This window comes from Cimex lectularius, unplaced genomic scaffold (assembly GCF_000648675.2).
Source record: "Cimex lectularius strain Harlan isolate CLEC.00 unplaced genomic scaffold, Clec_2.1 scaffold25, whole genome shotgun sequence".
In the NCBI taxonomy this organism is placed as follows: Eukaryota; Metazoa; Arthropoda; class Insecta; order Hemiptera; family Cimicidae; genus Cimex; species Cimex lectularius.
In genome coordinates, this window is record NW_019392633.1 from 1,935,153 (window position 1) to 1,953,702 (window position 18,550).

The window sequence follows — 18,550 nt, forward strand, 5'->3', positions numbered from 1 at the left end:
AAACTTAAAGTATGGTCCTTTTCTTCGTAAGCGTGGATTCCCTTTTGTCCCATCGTTTTTCACGAATTCCTTCTACTAGTAGGTGGTACTTATAATTTGCGACGAAACGTGCAACACGCATTTAACGGATCGCGGTTTGACAGCCATTCTGGATGTACAACTTTTTGCAACAACTTCTGCTTGACTAATATGTCTGAATGTTAGTAAGAACTTTTGAAGATAAGTGGAATCGATTCAATTTGTCAGACTGTCATCTACAGGTTAACCGCCTCTCCAAACCCATCTTCGCCAGCCGACGATAAGGCATGAGCTACGTTTCTGCAGGTTACATGCGTTATTAGGCGAGTGCGTTCGCCAATCTTTTTCAGTTTCAGTTTTAAATTTATGATTTATTACCGTCGATTGAGAAATCTAGACTATCGATTTTGTAGTGGTTCGATGTATTAACACATTTTTTATTATGCTTTTCAGATATGGTAAAAGTGAAAGAAGACTGCGAACAGTCGAGCGGAGGACAACCGGGAAACCAGCAGTCCAACAACAATAACAACAGCAGCAATCCAAGATCGCACCACCACGGGACGGACCACGAAGGCAAGATCCCGCGTTCGGGAACATCCAACTTGGCCACTCAACATTTCCATTACCATTGGTCCTACCCGACGGCGGGGCCGATTCCTACTGGCCAGGCTACGTTCCATTTCGGACCCGGGTTCGAACCGCAGACCGCCCCGAATCAGCACGTCGTCTACTTCCACGTCAACCCAGGCGTCACCGTCAGCTTCCAGATGGGCGACAACGTCCAGACAATTAAAGGTAGGCAGTCTACTTTTAAATCAGGCCTTGTTAGGCATTCTTAACGGAATTAAGTTCTCGAAGCGGAACAAATGCTTAGTTTTTACGTGTTACATGTTTTCACCTTTTTCAGCTTGTAAAGACTGGTTTTTGCTAAAACAAGAATAACGGTTATTAATTTTTTTTATTTTGGATTCTGATTATATGCATAGCTTCCAACAATAGGTTTGAAATTCAAGATTCTCAATACTGGAAAAGTAAACATATTCTGTCTTGGGTGTCCATCAGTCAGTTACACGTTAATTAAGTCTAGCACGTAATATATCCTTACATTTGCGCAAAACTACTATTCACTGACTAGGTAATTAAGTTTTATTATTTATAAAAACAAAAAACACAATATTTTCTAATAAGTGCTAGGTACAAAAATCTAAAAGGAGTTATGTCTACTGCGAAGGTATTAATTTTTTTATGGGATTAATCAAATGACTGATATGTACGAAACCAACTTCACGAATTAACAAACTTGAAGATAAGTTTCAAAAATATTTTCATACCTTTTCTTTAAGAGAAAAATAGCTGAATGCACAGGAAAACGGCTTTTCGAGACTCTTGATTGATAATTTAGATTTACTGGGTCAATCCCACCTCTCTTTTAAGAAATACAATTAAACCTCTATTTAACATCAGACTTCTGCCGAGAATTACATCATAAACAATGCTATTCAGTAACCTTCTAATAACTATTTATTGTCATTTCGTATTTCTTTGGGCTAAAGTTTGGAAAGTTAAGTCTTCTAAAAGTCATCTACAAATATCATCAGGCGAACTTTATTTTCTACATCTGGTAATCGATTTAGACAAGGTTGGATAATAGTTTAGGGGTTGTATATTTCTCTAAATGACTCTTCGTTATATGAGTTCGTAAGAACAGAGTGCAACCAATTAAACCCGTAGGGCTCTTATTCTTGTACAGCATGATTCAATTAGCTTTCATTTTGTACGGAATCCATTTCCCCTTTACCCTTTAGCCTGTAAGTTTTTCTCATTAATTATATTCATTCAGTATTCGGTTCGTTTTGTAAAATGTGTCATGTTGTGTTTCATTTTAAGAGGCGTTTTGTTTATTATTGAATATATTTAAAAAATAAATGAAGATAGGATTTTTATATAAATAAAAAATACGATTCCATTTAATTGGACTAAATTGCTAATGTTTGCTTTTTCATTTTACATAACTATAATAATTGATTATTACTTCCAATTAATTAATCTTTTTATGCAAGTTCACTAATTTTCGTGGTCCGCTTGATATTAAATTAATATCTTTCAATTAATTAATGTTTTTAGTTGAGATAAAAAAGTCAGTGTCAAAAGCGGGATTCGAACCCACGACGAGGTACTGCTCTACCACTTGAGCTATCGTGACTTCGATCCACTTTATCTCAACTAAAAACCTTAATTAATTGAAAGACATTAATTGGTCAAGCGGATCACGAAACCTAATAAAATGTAATAAGCAAAATGAATTATACTTCACTAAAGCTCTCCGTGGCCATTTCATTTGTCGCCGAGAATCAAATAGATTACATATTTGAAAAATGGCAAAAAGGAGGGAAAATTCAAAAGGTGAGGTTGACAAGGGAAGTTAGTGCTAGATAGCTCGTGACACTGACTTTTTTATCTCAACTTAAAAACCTTAATTAATTTTTATGCAAGGTTTTAGATGCAATGAAAAAGCTAGTGTCACGAGCGGGATTCGAACCCCGATCTTTCGGCTCAATAGGCCGCTGCTGTAACCACTTGAGCTATCGCGACTTCGAGCCGTCGTGGGTTCGAATCCCGCTCGTGACATTAGCTTTTTCATTTCAACCAAAACCGTACTTAAAAATATTAATTAATTGAAAGAAGTAATTTGGTCAATCAGACCAGAATGGATTGATTATTACAATTAAATAGAAAAGCGAGATTCTCTATTCTGCTTTGGGTCATTATTTTAAAACAACAATTTGCTTTTCAGTAGCATAATTACAGCTCTTCATTAATGTCAGGTCTCTACGCATTAAAATATATCAAAAATGTATTCTTCCTAAATTATTAATATATGATTATGTGTAGGAATAAGCGGTTCGGGCAAAAAATATTTAAACGCAGCGTTAAATTATCAACATAAAACTGTTCCACACCTTAACAGAGATAAGGCCACAGAATTTATTTATTTACATTTTGATTTATTTAGGTTATTTCAAAAGATCGAAGAAAAAAAGCTAAAAGTCTCCGTTGAAAAGGATTTATGAAATCGGAATTCAGTTGATCTTCTTCAGTGTACGCTGAAACCTAGTTAGGGTCTGAGAAGAAGAAAGAAAGAAATATTTGAAGAAATAAAACATCTTATATATTGAAACAATAAAATATAACGATATATTATGATGCGTACCGAATCAAAAGAATTAAGGGAAAGTCAAATACGCGAGAAAGACAGGAAAGAGAAGGAATACATGCGGAGGGCCGGCGATGACCTCAGCTGTTTGTCGGCCCATAAACCTTCCACTTTATATATATAAGGGAAAGTCACAATAATCAACAAATAATTTTAAATTGTAGGTTCAAAACTTTCTTAGAACATGTTATAGGACAGTATGAAAACAATGAAAACAGCTCAACGCCCTCCGATCAAAAGTTAGCCAACAAAGTTCATATGGCAGTATAATTACTAAAACTACGCAAGAATTTATTAAATTTATGAAAGTTCATAAGTAACTAATTTTCCATTGTGGTAAGATTATATTAAAATATTGGTAAATTCTTACTTCTTAATTGAATTTATAATTAAAATTTGCAAACATATTGAAAATTGGAACTGATTTGCTACTCAACTCAATTTATTATATCAGCTAGCAGGTTCACTGTTTTAATCCGTTGGGTTTTCGCTATATCAGATTTACTTTATCGATAATTTCGGAAGCGCCTAGGGGGCAGTTTTTGGTGACTTCCTTAGACGGAATAGTTAATCAAATGTATTCTATTTTTAGGATTCTTTGCAACACGCATTTCGTCTCCTAAAATAGACTGATTTCAATATTTTATGACAGAGGTTAAAAAAAATGAAAGATATATGAATGAGTTAGAAAGCCTTTAGACCTTTTCATCAAGAACATCCATGGACCCAAAATGGAGGGAAGCGGATATTTTGCAAGGAGATCCACCCTCTACTAGAATTAGCCGAGCACTTCTATGGGATAGTCATAAACTCTGTTAGTGAAATATACATGCATGTAGAACAGAAGGTTAGAACTGCCGAGCAATACATGCAATAATAATAATTCAAGAATCATCTTGCAAAAAGTTGGAAGAAACAATGTCAAAAGTTGAAGAAGAAGAGAGAAAACATGTAGAATCGTTGGGTGATCATGGGTCTGACAATTGTAAGATGTGATCATAAAGTCATTTTGGGGTAACTAATCAAGTTACGTGTGGTGGTCAAAAATAAAACAAAGAAAGACAGGGGAAATCCTTGCAAGCATTCAAAGAATATCATGCTCTTGCATCATTGTTATTATAACAACATCCACAGCCGCAATGGAACTATACTCAAACTACCACCCTTACCTATATACGTCAAAAGGATGGTGGCTATGGTGTAACTGAGAATTCATTGAACAGACAGCATCTAGTTTGCAGCCGTACCAAAATCTTTGATACATTTAAAATAATAGACATGGAAAAAACTATCTCCGACTTACCATAACCTTCATATATTAGATTGAAAAATCTTCCAAAATAACTATTAAAGAGAGAGCTGAAGAGATATAAACAAAAGGAGTCTAACCTATGGTATACGGACGGCAGTTTGACTCCGTGTTACGACTCTCTTTAAGCATAGGCATAAAGAGGCCTAACTTTGAGCATGACATGGCCCTCGACCCCACCACAACCATCATTCAGGCTTAACTGGTATTAGTAACCTGTACACATGAAATAAGTAAAAAAAAAACAACTCAAAGGTACAGCTATAATTATACTTTCAGACCTCTCCAAGCCTACGAAATTACGTCAAAATTTGTCTGGAAGTGCCTTGATAACCCCCCCCCCCAAAAAAAAAAATGACTTCAAATAGCCTAACACATTAGCCGGTCCCAGGTATAAAACAATCGGCGATATGCTTTTTAAAAAAGTAGCTTAGAACAACCCGTAGACCCAAATCCATAATGTGGAATAAACCATAGCCACATTAAAATAGAATAATTATTAGCCCGTGGGCACTCTCAACACGACACGCAAGAATGGCACAATTACACAGAAGACAAACACTTTGAGCCCTGAAGATGATCTCAATAAAGATCGAAACGTTGGCACGATAAAGAAAATGTTTTTCTGAAACCTACATCACACCAGACCGCATCTCACGATTTCTGAATAATTATCGATTAACGGTCACTAATCACCACACATTAAAATAGAATTTTAATAAGTAACGAACCCAAAATAATTCAATGAGAGAAAAAGGAAATCCTACTAATAGAAAGGAACAAAAACTCTAACTGTTCCAATTAAATATCACCGTCAAAAAAATAAGCATATGACCAATGTCGATTATGTCTAAAGTGACAGAAATTGCAACTGTATGCAACTGTTCCGCATTAGCTAGGAAAAACTATGGTACCTGGGAAAACCGTTGTTGCACCTCACAAATCATACCACCGAGAAGCATTCTTTACTTCATAAAAGAAACGAATATCTTCCAGGAAAGTTTAAGTGCTGAAGTAACAAATCCTTACTTCTTCATATGGACAGGAAATAGAAACGTTGTGATTCCCTATTGCAGACTCAATTAGCATATGTAAACCATTGGTGTCGGAGAACATGGGTGCGTTGTTTCTTCAAACAGAAAAATTCTTACCGAATTAGTACTAATTGGCATACGGACAGAACGGGGTAAAATAGTTGGAAGGCATTAACACCCCGTGAATTATAAAGTATAACCGGGTGTATTTTTGGCTCGAATCCGTTTAAATGTAAAATGCAAACAACAAATATTAGTGCAAAGGCGTCGAAGGGGGTAGAAAGGCGTATTGGACTCTCCCGTGTAAATTCGAATTTCTTCTGGATTTCCAGTTTCAAGGTGCAGGAGATTCGACGCCCCTGAACCGGGTTTTGAGAGGGAATCCGGAAACGTTGGAGCCTGATTGATTTCCACTTGAATATTCGTGCCACCGGACTCAAGTCCTTAACATTTTCAAACTTTCGAAAGCGTTATCTCTAAATGAGTAAATGCGAATTCCCGATTTTCGAAATGCCTGTAAATCGGCTGTTCATTCTGCTAAGTTGTTTTACAAAGATATGCGAATAGTTATTGTTTTCGGGGATTTTATAAAACATTTATTTTTGAATTGTAATCTTGTTGGTTACCGGTTGAAATTATTTTAACTGTATTCACTCGATTTCACGATTTGTTTTGGGGTCCGCACAAGATAATATTAAACTAGATAAAGATCTAACTTTATTGGAGGCATTTAAGAAGATAAATTATATGATTACAAATTTCTTCATATAATGGCATAAAACAAAACTTTTTAAATTTTGTCGACTCATTGTAGACCAATATTTAGTACGGTTTTAATGTTCTCTTCATCGTCGTACAACTAGTGCACTAAAGTGTGTTGCAAAAATTCGATTGACCCCGAATAAATTGAAAATCCTGAATTAATTTTTGATCTCGTTTAATTTGGTTTACATTAAAATAAGAATGTTGTAACGACAAAATTACATATACATAGTTTGAAATAAAATACAAAAATATGTGTGTCCTGTTCTTAGGCGACTCGTCGAAAATGGTGTAATATAAAATGGTGTGTTTTATGAGCAAAACCATGAAATAGATTGTTAGTTAAATTTTATGAGCAAAACTGTGTAATAAATTGTTAGTTAAATTCTAAAAACTAATGAATTTTTGATCTCGGTTAATTTGGTTCGTATTAAAATAAGTATGTTGTAATGAATATAATGACAATAATACATGTAGTTTGAGCAAAATTTTTGAGTGTCCGGTTTGTTTGTCTTCGACTGTACTCGATGCTACCCGATGAAAATCTGGACAGTGGGGATCGCAGAGCGTAGAGTAGGGTAGCGTTAGGTGGCATCGGGCAGATGTTGACGGGGGTAATACAATCTATGGAAAATTGGATTTTGGATTTACGTCGGATAGCATCGGGAAGCGTCGCATAGCGTTGCATCGGGTGTGTTCCCCGCGTAACTCTAAACTCTGAACTGTAATTTGTAACCAACTGACCAGCATCAACTCAACACCACCCAACTAGTGACTACTTCGTACTCGTGTCAACCACTGACTAGTAATTAGTAGAACCCAGTAGTATTTTGGTAGATCCCACCTTTTTTTACAAACCTCCCTAGAGCCGCTCTACGTGAGGATTTCTTTTGGCAGCTACTACCTTTGGCTCACCATTTGCATTTCTTGAGCTTTCCTTTGGAAGAGGTCACAACAAAAAGACCAAGGAAGACATGAAATTTATGGTTTCGACTTGTACATATCCTAATCGTTCAGTACGCTAATTACACAATTAATGGTTAATTAGTAAGAAAACTAATTAGTTATACAAAAAAAAGACTTCCCATGTTTTTCAATAACCAAAACAGTTATTGAATCGTATGTGGATTTACTAAACGTCTGACTGTAAATCAAAGTTACGATTACAACAAAATTTAGTACAGTTTAATCTCACTTTTATGATTAACAAATCTTTTAAAACAGCCTGAAAAGTTTTTCTTCTTAAAAAATAGACTTCTCACGACATACATATCGTGACGTTTTTATTTTTATTTTGATCATCCATTCAGGTCCGGATCAATGGGCCCATTTGTGGCGAATCCGTTTAACAAGCGTTTGCTCAAGACATCAAACAGTTACACAACGATTCTCAAGCCCGGAACCATCTTGAGTACTACTTAACCTTAATATTCAAAGCGGCCAGGAAGTACGTAAACCCGTCTACACGACGCGAGTCGATTTGTGATGTCAGCCGAAATGATTGACTGCATACCATTTCGTCAGCGAGTTTCATTTGCTACCTTTTTTGTAAGTGTAGACCCTTCTACATCCTACATCCGTCAATCGAACAAATATTCACATTTGTATTGGTTTTGTAGAAAATGCGTTCGACAGTTTTGGAAGAACAAAAACTACAACAAACACACGATTGTAATACATGTAGTACTCTTGCAAGTACGTATCGTTACCAGATGCCTTAGCTCTTCATCCTGAGATTTTGTTGCTTTTGGCAGCTAGCTCGAAAGATACCATTACGCTATTTTATATTTTTGTTCATAATTTATTACGATTATTATTGGAAGATTTCTCTGTGCGTTTGCGGGATGACCTGTAATGTGGTCGTTACGGATCGTCCTGCTTATTGCCGCTGTGTAAATCGCTTTGGACATTTTGCCATCTTCAGTTTGAAGGAGCAGATTTTTAAATCACGTTAGATTAAAAATAAAATATAAAGGCAAAAAGTAATTAAAATTATTTCCGTCAATCATGGTTCAGTTTTTAGTACGAAACGAAAAACAAAATAATCTTAACATTTTATTAGGTTTCGTGGTCCGCTTGACGATATAAATTCTTTTCAATTAAGGTTTTGGTTGAGATAAAAAAGTCAGTGTCACAAGCTGGATTCGTACCCACGACCTTCGGCTAAATACGCAACTGCTCTACCACACGAGCTGTCGGGCCTTCCATCCACTCGGACACCAACTTCCCATCTCAACTCACCTTTTGAATTTTCCCTCCTTTTTGCTTTTTTTCAAATGTCGTGTAATCTATTTGATTCTCGGCGACAAATGAAATGGCCACGAAGAGCTTTAGTGAAGTATACTTCATTTTGCTTATTACATTTTATTAGGTTTGGTGGTACGCTTGACCAAATAAATTCTTTTCAATTAATTAAGGTTTTGGTTGAGATAAAAAATCAGTACCACAAGCTGGATTCGAACCCATGACCTTCGGCTAAATACGCCGCTGCTCTACCACTTGAGCTATCCTGACTTGGATCCACTCGGACACTACGCTTGTGACACTGACTTTTTTATCTCAACCAAAACCTTAATTAATTGAAAAGAAAAAAATCATAACAATTGATTTTAAATATATTGTTCAAATTGAGTAATGATTCAAACAAGATAAAGTACAAACCAAAATTGTTGTCAAACAGTTGTGAAAAAATTCTAGGTATTTTCAAGAAGTCTTTCTCTTTTGAAATCCGTACAGTTCCAATAGAAAATTATTTTAACTACCGTTCGGCCTTTATTAGTTTAAGACATTTTAATTAGATCTATCAGTCTAAACGTAGTTAAATCATTGAAAGTAGCCGTCCAACAATAGCTCCTCGGTGTGGTTAGAATTAGAATTGGTTCAGCAATTTTATACAAATTCGGTGAAAAGAGTGTTTAAAGCTCACCAGGCTGCCAGTTATAGCCAGTGTGAGGACGACAAATAGATGACGTCAACAAATAATTTTGTTTTTCATCTATTTTTTCCGGAAAAACGTAGATTGGATCACAAAACCGGAGATCTGGCAACCTACTTGTGAGTTAGAGAGGTTAAAAAGGTGGAAACTGGAAGGAACATCATGTCGGACAATATAACAATTACAATGACAAATCCAACAAACTATGCAACTATAACAATACAAGCAAATTAGTTCACAAAGATCATAACCATACTTTAATGTAAGCATATTTATTTACATTGTATGGAAAGACTCTTTGAACTAAAAAATACATAACTTCTATTACAAGATACTAAGAAAAAAGCTTCAAAAGTAAGAGTCAGAATTTATTATAAACAGTATTTTCCTTTTCATTAGCAACGTGTACAGGGCAAAATTCGTCTATCTGTAAAGTAATGATTCTAATCATACAAGCCTGAAAATAAAATGCCTGCTGCTAATTCGTAAATCAGATAGACCGCTGTTTTGTAGAATTCTTTTTATGGGCGTTGTACTGTTAGCGTTGTGACATTGTCATGCATTCTTGGCCCACATACCTGGTCCAACTAACAAGTGTGCCACTTGCCCTACAACGCGCACCAGACCCACAACATCAACCCCCTCAAATACAAAAAGTATATAATATAAAACGTTTTTGTGGTAGAAAGTTCTGTATGACAAAGGAAATAAAAAAGTTAATCACGCGACAGGCCAATTAAAGAGATATTAAACAGAAAATCGTATGAAAGGATGTTTAGATTATTCAAGTTGACTTATTTATCCAATTGTCCCAGCGATCTTTCGCCACAGTAATAAAAACTATTGCTTAACTTCGAAGACAAATTCTCTAGTCAGCATAATAATTTAACTATATTCTTGAAATAACACTCTGCTTTAACGAGGGAAAATAATTCAATGCCGTTTGGTAGGAATGTTCTCCAAGGTCTCACACAATCACTAATAGGATTTATATCATTCCATTAAGGAGAAGAGGGGTTGTTGAGATCCCTCTCTCGGGTTGTGCATCATGGCCAAAACGTTCAAAATACGCATAGCTCTGTATCAATAGCACTTGTATTTCTTTCTCGGTTCGATGAAGGTTGGCCAATGTTGATGATGCTTTGAATGTTGATCGTCTGTCGATTCTGCCCAAGTCCCGAGGTCGGGTAATGGTGAAAGGTGGATAGATCGACGAAATACACGATATATAATTAAATTAACTTTGCCGAACAAGAAAAAATGACATATCTTTTGTACCCCCTCAACATTATCATTTGCATAACGTATCATTTATACATTATATAATTTGCATAAAATGAATTTGATGTATCGTACTGTAGGCAATGGTGTCACGAGATTTTTAATCATGTTTTTGCTCCTTGATGTCTTCGTGATCAATTGACCGGTTACTGCGATCAGTTGACATGAAATCATCAATACAACCACCATTACGGTTGTACATTATAGATTAATTAATTAATTAAACTATAACGCCGCTAAATACGCCGCTACTCTACCACTTGAGCTATCGTACTTTAGCCGAAGGTCGTGGGTTCGAATCCAGCTCGTGACACTGACTTTTTTTTTATCTCAACCAATACCTTTCATAAATATTAATTAATTAAAAAATGTTAATTGTTAAATCGGACCACGAACTGTAATGGTTATAGTTTAACTTCAGTTTACTCGTATTCTGTGTGTGGTGTGTGTGTGTGTGTGTGTGTGTGTGTGTGTGTGTGTGTGTGTGTGTGTGCGCGCGTGCGTGCGTGCGTGTGTGTGTGTGTGTGTGTGTGTGTGTGTGTGTGTCCACTCAAACTCACAAATAAAAAACAGAATTATTCCTCGACTCCACACTATCATAAATCGGGGAAAAAATTTACTCATAGGACCCAGTATCACTGATATCACTAAATAAAAACGCCATTTTTTTAAGGTTTATTATATTTACCAATCCAATAAGTAAAATTTCACAGCCGTTAGGCAGTTACTGTTGTGATAAAATCCATTAGGACCATATCTTACCGTATTCGATAGGTATAAAATAAAGATTTAAAGGTAAAAAATAAAACCGAATCCCGTATAGTTAGAACGAATAAATCTTTCATGTAATGCGATTTGGAAATGCAACTAAAGAGAAGTTTTTCGCCTTACGGAGGATATTGAAAAAGCGAACAGTTTTAACAAAACATTTTTCATCATTTATCTAATCTATAATTGCTCAATATTTACCACATGTCGGTTACAGCGTGTTCTTGAGGCTTTTCTTTCTGAAGCCTTCTCGAACTGAAGGTGACGTCGCATAAACATGGGCATAGCGATAAACCGTTCGCCATGAGTTTGCTCACAAGGCCTGCAATCATCACAATTAACATTTACAAAATGAAAACTATATCCTTTTGTGTACAACGACATTTCGTCGTATGACTGTGTAGTAAAAGTGAGTGGAAACTGTTGGCAAATAAATTCGTTCCACACGTCAGAAGAATGAATAATTAACATAAAGATACTTCACGACAATATACTAATTTTATAATAAAAAATAACTATAACCTAACAAGGTGTTCACTTAGCTAAAAGCATAGTTGGTGGCTTCCATCTTTTATAGACTTTTTATATGCCACGCATGTTCTTTTATTAACAGGAAATAAATGAAAAAAAGAAAAAGAAAACATATTTAAATGAACGTCTTTTTCTACAAATTTTGTTATTAACTACTTACCAGAGTTGTAAAAATTGAGGTCACGAGATGAAACTATTTGAATGTGCGATTCACTTGAATACACTTTTCCACGATTGAAGTGGTCCAAGATTCGAGAAAAACTGGTAGACTGTCAGACTTTTGATATTTCCTTAGTTTCATAAAGTGTTTGTGGATATTTTGACCAAATTTTATGAAGATTGATACACGGAATCAATTTGAAGTAGCAACAGGCTAAAGTCGCTAACTCGCAACTCAGGGACTGTATGGTGGATGTGCTGGATTTCATCGGCAAACTCTTTAATTTGTTCATAGTCTCTATTTAAACATGCTGTCGGGCGTTATGTTGCAACAGGATGAAATCTTTCCAGTTTTAGCTGCTTTTTAAACTCAAATTGACCCATTTTGACAAAACGTCGCTTGGTAGATAGGTCGTCATTAATTTTTTAAGATTATGATTCCGTTGTTAGTTTTGACGTCTAACTGTGTCGATTGTCACATGATCCTTTTTCGTCGCACGTTATTAAATTTGCACCTATGACTCAATTATTGATGTGCAAGGACACACCATTCACTTGATATTTCACCTGTTGATGATCATTCAGCCCGTGTAGCTGAACTGTCCATCATTTCCGAATCATTAAAAGTGTACGAAAACAATTGTTTTTCTATAGACAAGATGTACCACAAGTTCTTGGACAGTTTAATGGGGATATTCTTTCTTCATCTTCCTTTCGACGATTGATGGTTAATCCGCTGTTGGTCGCCTTTCCTGAAGAAAACCCTCAAAGGAGGGACGGATATTTCATTGAATTGAATTGTGAACCGAGTTTATGCTCATAAAAAACATTAAATCGTGTTTCCATTGTCATGTTTAAAATTAAAATAAAATTTGAATGCTGCTTGAGAGTAAAATGACAAGGAGTAAGTTACTGAGAGTAAATATTTTACTAGAACAACTCAACAGGAAACTCTTTAACACCGTTTTAACAGCGCTATAATGGGAAAAATGGACATTTCTCGTTGGGTAATATTTCGATAGGTTTTCGGCTTCTTTCCCTCGACGGCAGGGACCGTCCAAAGTGCCCGATTCGAATGCAGTTCATACCGTAGCCGACTAACGTCCATGTTGTCCCTGGTCAGTCATTCCGTCACGTTTTATCGATTCGCATGGGTTGGACATCTCATCATGGAAATTTCTTGCAGATTTCTCACATGAAACCAAGGGCAACATACTGTATCTTTTATGTAGTTGTTTTTAGGAGTTTAAAAGGCCATAAATAAAAGACGAATGTTAGTGAAAAATGTATGGGGTAGGTCGTACACGGCAACTTTATTCAATAAAGCCGGAGGAAAGACTTCTTTGCCTGCCTAATTCACTATTTAAAAGTCTGAAGGGAGAAGGTTAGAAACCCTCTCATTTCCAATTTCCATTTTAATACAGTGCTCTTTGCCAAGTGGTGTTATTTTGTCCAAGAAGACTTCCGTTTCAAAAACAAAAAAATACACAGTGTTTTATATGAAACGGGCTGGAATTAGATTCTTACGCTTATGTGTATGGCATCGAAAGAAAACGTCTGTCGCCGATTTATTATCCAATCATTATTTATTGGATAATTTTGGATTTACATAGGGTTTGTTGAGGAGGTTTTTATCATTTTTACTATTAATCTTCCACGTTTACTATTTTCCGATAGCCATCGTTTGACGAATAAATGACGCCGCTAAAAATTTCCAGTTAGTTTGATGAAAGGTTGCTGTTAGTTCTTTAGTCGCTAACAACGTAGTAATTGTATGAAGTCGAAGGCTTAGCGAGACGTTGCGCAACCGATCGTTTAAAGGAGAGACGGATGTGTAGCGCAATCCGGCTTCTTGCAGCTGTAGAACTACTCTCGTTGGCCCTTCACTTCTGAAACCTCGGGGAAAAGAAAAGGTCACCCGGTAACAGAACATTTCGATATATCAACATGTTGAGTTTTTTTAACAGTACAAAAACTTACCCATTCGCTTAATACTAGGACTTATTTAATCATAGGAAAATTAAATAACTTACTTGACTTTCGTTTTATTTTTAAAGTTAACGTACATGTTTTTTTCATTTTCCAATAAGCAGAAATCATAATACATAATAAAAATTGTGTCAATATTGAAATGAATAGAAAATCTGTAATTTAGTAGTTTTCGATCGTTTCGGTCCGCCAGGTGGGTTTCGGTTTTTCGCCATCTTCAATAGTGGATTTTGGTTCTTATTTTGTCAAAATTGTGAGGTACCTCTCGAATTGTTTTTCGCTTCGTTCTACGCAACTGAGGCATGTTTTAGTTTTTCAGTCGCTCTATCATAACCATTTGTATGACATTGGTAGATTCGTACTCTGCTGGTTTTCAATTGCTTTTTCACCAAAATGTTTAGTAAGGGGCATTAGCACTCTTGTACCAGATAGGCAGAAAAATTGGTGCGGTTTTTCATTTGTTATTGTTTTAATACCTTTAATCAACATTTCTATTTGCATTCTTGGATTAGATGTTTATGACACGTAATACCAAGAGTATAAAGCGGGGGAACACACCCGACGCAACGGGTGTTGGTGGGGTGTGCACATCCAAGCAAGCACCTTACGACAAACGATACAGTGTATATCACATCACTATTCGCGAAATGAATAGCTCTGAGGAAGATATGGTAGTAGTGGCAGCAGCAGCGATCTGCTTGCTTTCAATGACGAACAGAAAAACTTTGGTTTCATGAAGTTAAACTCACTAGACCTGAATCTAGCTTATATCATTCAGTGATATCTCTTCCGGAAAACGAAGAGAATGCCGATCGTGCGGTAGTAGTTCAGTATTTTGCATTTTCAGATGACGAAACATCAATTTGATTATCTGCATGGAGCAGTAAAGGAACGGATCAGGAAAACTAATAAAATTATTATATACCGTACATAACCAGCAAATCATTTAGTGAATGAGTAATATTTACCTAACCATTTTTTAAATCTAGTTTTGCTTTTAATGCGTTATTATGAGTAATAAATTTTTAGCTAATTTAATTAGTTATACTTTTTATATATGGTCTTGGTTGAGATTCGCCCCTGCTCTCACTGAGTCTAACTCCAACTCTGAGGTCGTGTGTTCGAATCTCGCTCGTAACACTAGCTTTTTCATCTCAACCAAGACCTCAGATAAAAAGTATAATTAATTAAAACAGTTAATACGGTCAAGTATGATGACTACTAAATCCTTTTTTTAAAATTTTTTTTATATTTATTTTTATTTATTTATTTGTTACCTATACAGAATTGTATACTATGCAAATATGTACACATGCATGAAATATCACACAGCACAACACTAGCACTAATGCCAGCACTGCACCGGTAGGACACATGCTTTGAGGAGCCAGCCATTGCTGGCACTCAGTTTATATGATTAGGGATCAAGGAGGTCCCGAGGCCATCGTCGGTTGAGGCGTCGTGGTGGGTTGTCAGGATGGGAATGAGTGGATAGGGCTCGAGCCGTATGGTTAGGATGGTTTGAAAGGTTGGTATGGAAGGTTTGGAATCTGGACTGGATTAGTTCGTTGGCAAAAGGAATGTTGAGGTCTTTGTGGATAGTGAGGTTAGTGACATAATAGGGTGCTTTAACAATTTGTCTAAGGACTTTCGATTGGAAGGACTGGATGCGCTGGATATTGGAAGGCTTGGCAGTGCCCCACAATTCTACTCCATATGTCCATATTGGTCTTAGTAAAGTCTTGTATAGTGTTAGTTTTGTCTTAATTGTCAAAGTCGATTTCGGTCTTAAAAGTCTTCGTAGTAGTCCAAGTCTTGTATTAAGTTGCTGTTTTTTAAGTCTTGTGTGGGGATTCCACGTCAGTCTGCTGTCGAGATATAGTCCCAGGTATTTGACTTGAGTGGAAACTGGTATCTCTTTGTTGTTGATGTACAATGGAGGGCAAGACTGCTTTTTCAGCGTAAAAGTACACTGAGTGCATTTTTCTTCGTTCAGTCTTGTCCTCCATTTTTTACACCAGTCTTCGATAAGCTCAAGGTGTTCCTGGATGTTGGAGGTAGCTTGGACAGAATTCGAGTTGCAGGATAGGATTGCGGTGTCGTCCGCGTAGGTGGTGATAATAGTGTCAGGATGTGTTGGTAGGTCAGCAGTATAAATGACATATAGGACAGGACCAAGGATACTACCTTGCGGTATACCGGCCTGTGTCTGTTTGACTTCTGAGAATTCATTGCCGCACCTCACTCTGAAACAGCGGTCAGTGAGGTAGGATTTCATTAAAAGATAATAATGGGAGGGTAGGAAGCGCTTAAGTTTAAAAAGTATGCCTGGATGCCAGACCCTGTCGAAAGCCTGTGCTATGAAAATCCAAATAAGGATTGTTAGTTATATTCATTCTAAATGGTATTCCGGTGTTTTGATAAATTTTCTGTCAAAAAATAATTAATTATTTTTCTATTACAACTCGCGAATTTTTGATCTCGTTTAATTTGGTTTACATTAAAACAAGCATGTTGTGATTAACAAACGACCAAAATATATATAGTTTGTGTTTGAGTGTACTCTACGCTACTTGACGAAAATCTGGACAGTTGGGAACTTGGTTGCATCGCGTAGCATAGAGTAGGATGGCGTTGCGTCACGTCAGGCGAATGTGCACTGGGGTAAAATTGGCTGGAAAATTGGACATCGGATTGGCAGATTGACCAGCCTTGCGTCTCTGAGCCGCTGCAATAGCAGTCTGAATTGATCTCGTTTATTTTAAAATAGAAAGGTCTGCATTTTGATTTCTCTTACATTTGCTTGTGTTCCATTTGTTTCTTTTTGTTTTTTAGTTTTCAGTTAGATTAACGCATTTTACAATTTTTATGCAACTTGTATTGTATTGCTAGTCTTATTTTGCATCCGCTTTGCCTCGTGATGAAAGAGTTCGATTAATTGTTGGTTATTTTATTTTCTTGATCCGTACAGAGAAAAAATCACTTCGTGACTATTTAAGTGAAAAACAATAAGCAGCTAAGTATTTGATAATAGTCTCATGCAAACAATTGGCATTTCATCAAAACTTATTAAGATTATCTCAGCGTTCGATTTTTTTTATAAACTAATCACTATTATTAAATCTTTGAAATTAAGTACAAGCCAACTTTTTAATTTTGTCTTATAATATAATTTTATACTCAATGCTTTTTCCCACAATAAACAAGTTGATGTAATTTACACGGATATCATTAAGGCATTTGATTTATTCAATTTTAATTTACTTTTATCGAAATTAAATGTTCTAGGCTTCCAGACCGATATTGTTGAGGTTTCATAGTTATTTGCATGGTAGACAGTTTCAAGTAAGAATTAATAATTCTTGGTCTAAATTTATCGACGCAAAATTTGGAATGCCTCTGGGTTCTCATTAGGCCCTTTATTATTTCTGAACTTTATTAATGATGTTGCTGAATTTCTCCCTCAGAATGTAAAATTCTTCCTCTTTGCTGACGATGTCAAGCTGTACCATGTAATCAATAATGACACAAAAATACTTCAAATCGTTTGTTCTAATTTTATTGATTGGTGCTCAAAAAATGGACTTGCACATAACTTTTATAAAGGCTATTTTATATATGTAATAAAACAGTTAATTCATGGTATTTTGGAAAACGAACTACTACAAACTGTGACCACGTTTAAAGATCTTGGTGTAACCTATACTCAACCCCAGTAATTTTCTCACCATATAACCAATATTACTAATAAGGCTAATAAATTGTTAGGATTTGTGATTCGCAATGTTCAACACTTTGTAAACACATTTACAATAAAACAATTTATTTTTCTCCATACATCGTTTTCGTTTAGAGTATGTAGTCCTATCTGCTCACCATATCAAAAGTATCTTTGTGCCAAACTTGAAAGTGTCCAAACTAAATTTTTAAAATATGCTGCTTTTAAATTAAAAATCCCTTCGGCGAATATTTCTTATATCATTTATACTTAACCCTAAACCTGTTACCTTCATACCTTAAAAGAGAACAAACTGATTCACTTCTCTTCAGACTTGCAATAAAGAATTTCTCTGACTATACAATATTAAATATTTTTTTATATCTCTTCTTATAAAATTATATGTTTGTGTTATTTTTTCTATATTTTTATACGAATAATACTTACTTTGGTGTTATTATAACTTTAGTTATTGGTATTGTTAATGAGCTTCTTGTCGGTCTATATTAATAAATAAAAATAATAAAGTAAAAGAAGTAAATTAATTAATTAATAAAAGTGTACGTTCTGTAACAGAAATTTAAAAGAGAAAATTAATTAAGGTTTTTAGTTGAGATAAAAGAGTCACGAGCGGGATTCGAACCCACGACCTTCGGCTAGATACGCCGCTGCTCTACCACTTGAGCTATCGTGACCTCGATCCATTCGGACACTAACTTCCATCTCAACCCCACTTTTTGAATTTTATCTCAACTAAAAGCATTAACTAGTTGAAATATATTAATTGGTCAAGCGGACCCTAACTAAAACTAGTGAATTAAAAGAGAAA

General features: G+C 35.6%; 1 protein-coding gene across 3 annotated transcripts in view; it reads left to right on the forward strand.

The window, feature by feature from the left end:
• LOC106668754 (fibronectin type-III domain-containing protein 3A) overlaps window positions 1-18,550 on the forward strand; it is a 190,604-nt gene that overhangs the window by 32,026 nt on the left and 140,028 nt on the right. For all 3 annotated transcript variants that reach the window (XM_024224980.1, XM_014397791.2, XM_024224987.1), the window contains exon 2: window positions 472-816. In XM_024224980.1, coding sequence (XP_024080748.1) covers window positions 472-816 — 345 coding nt within the window. The remainder of the gene's footprint in view (window positions 1-471; window positions 817-18,550) is intronic.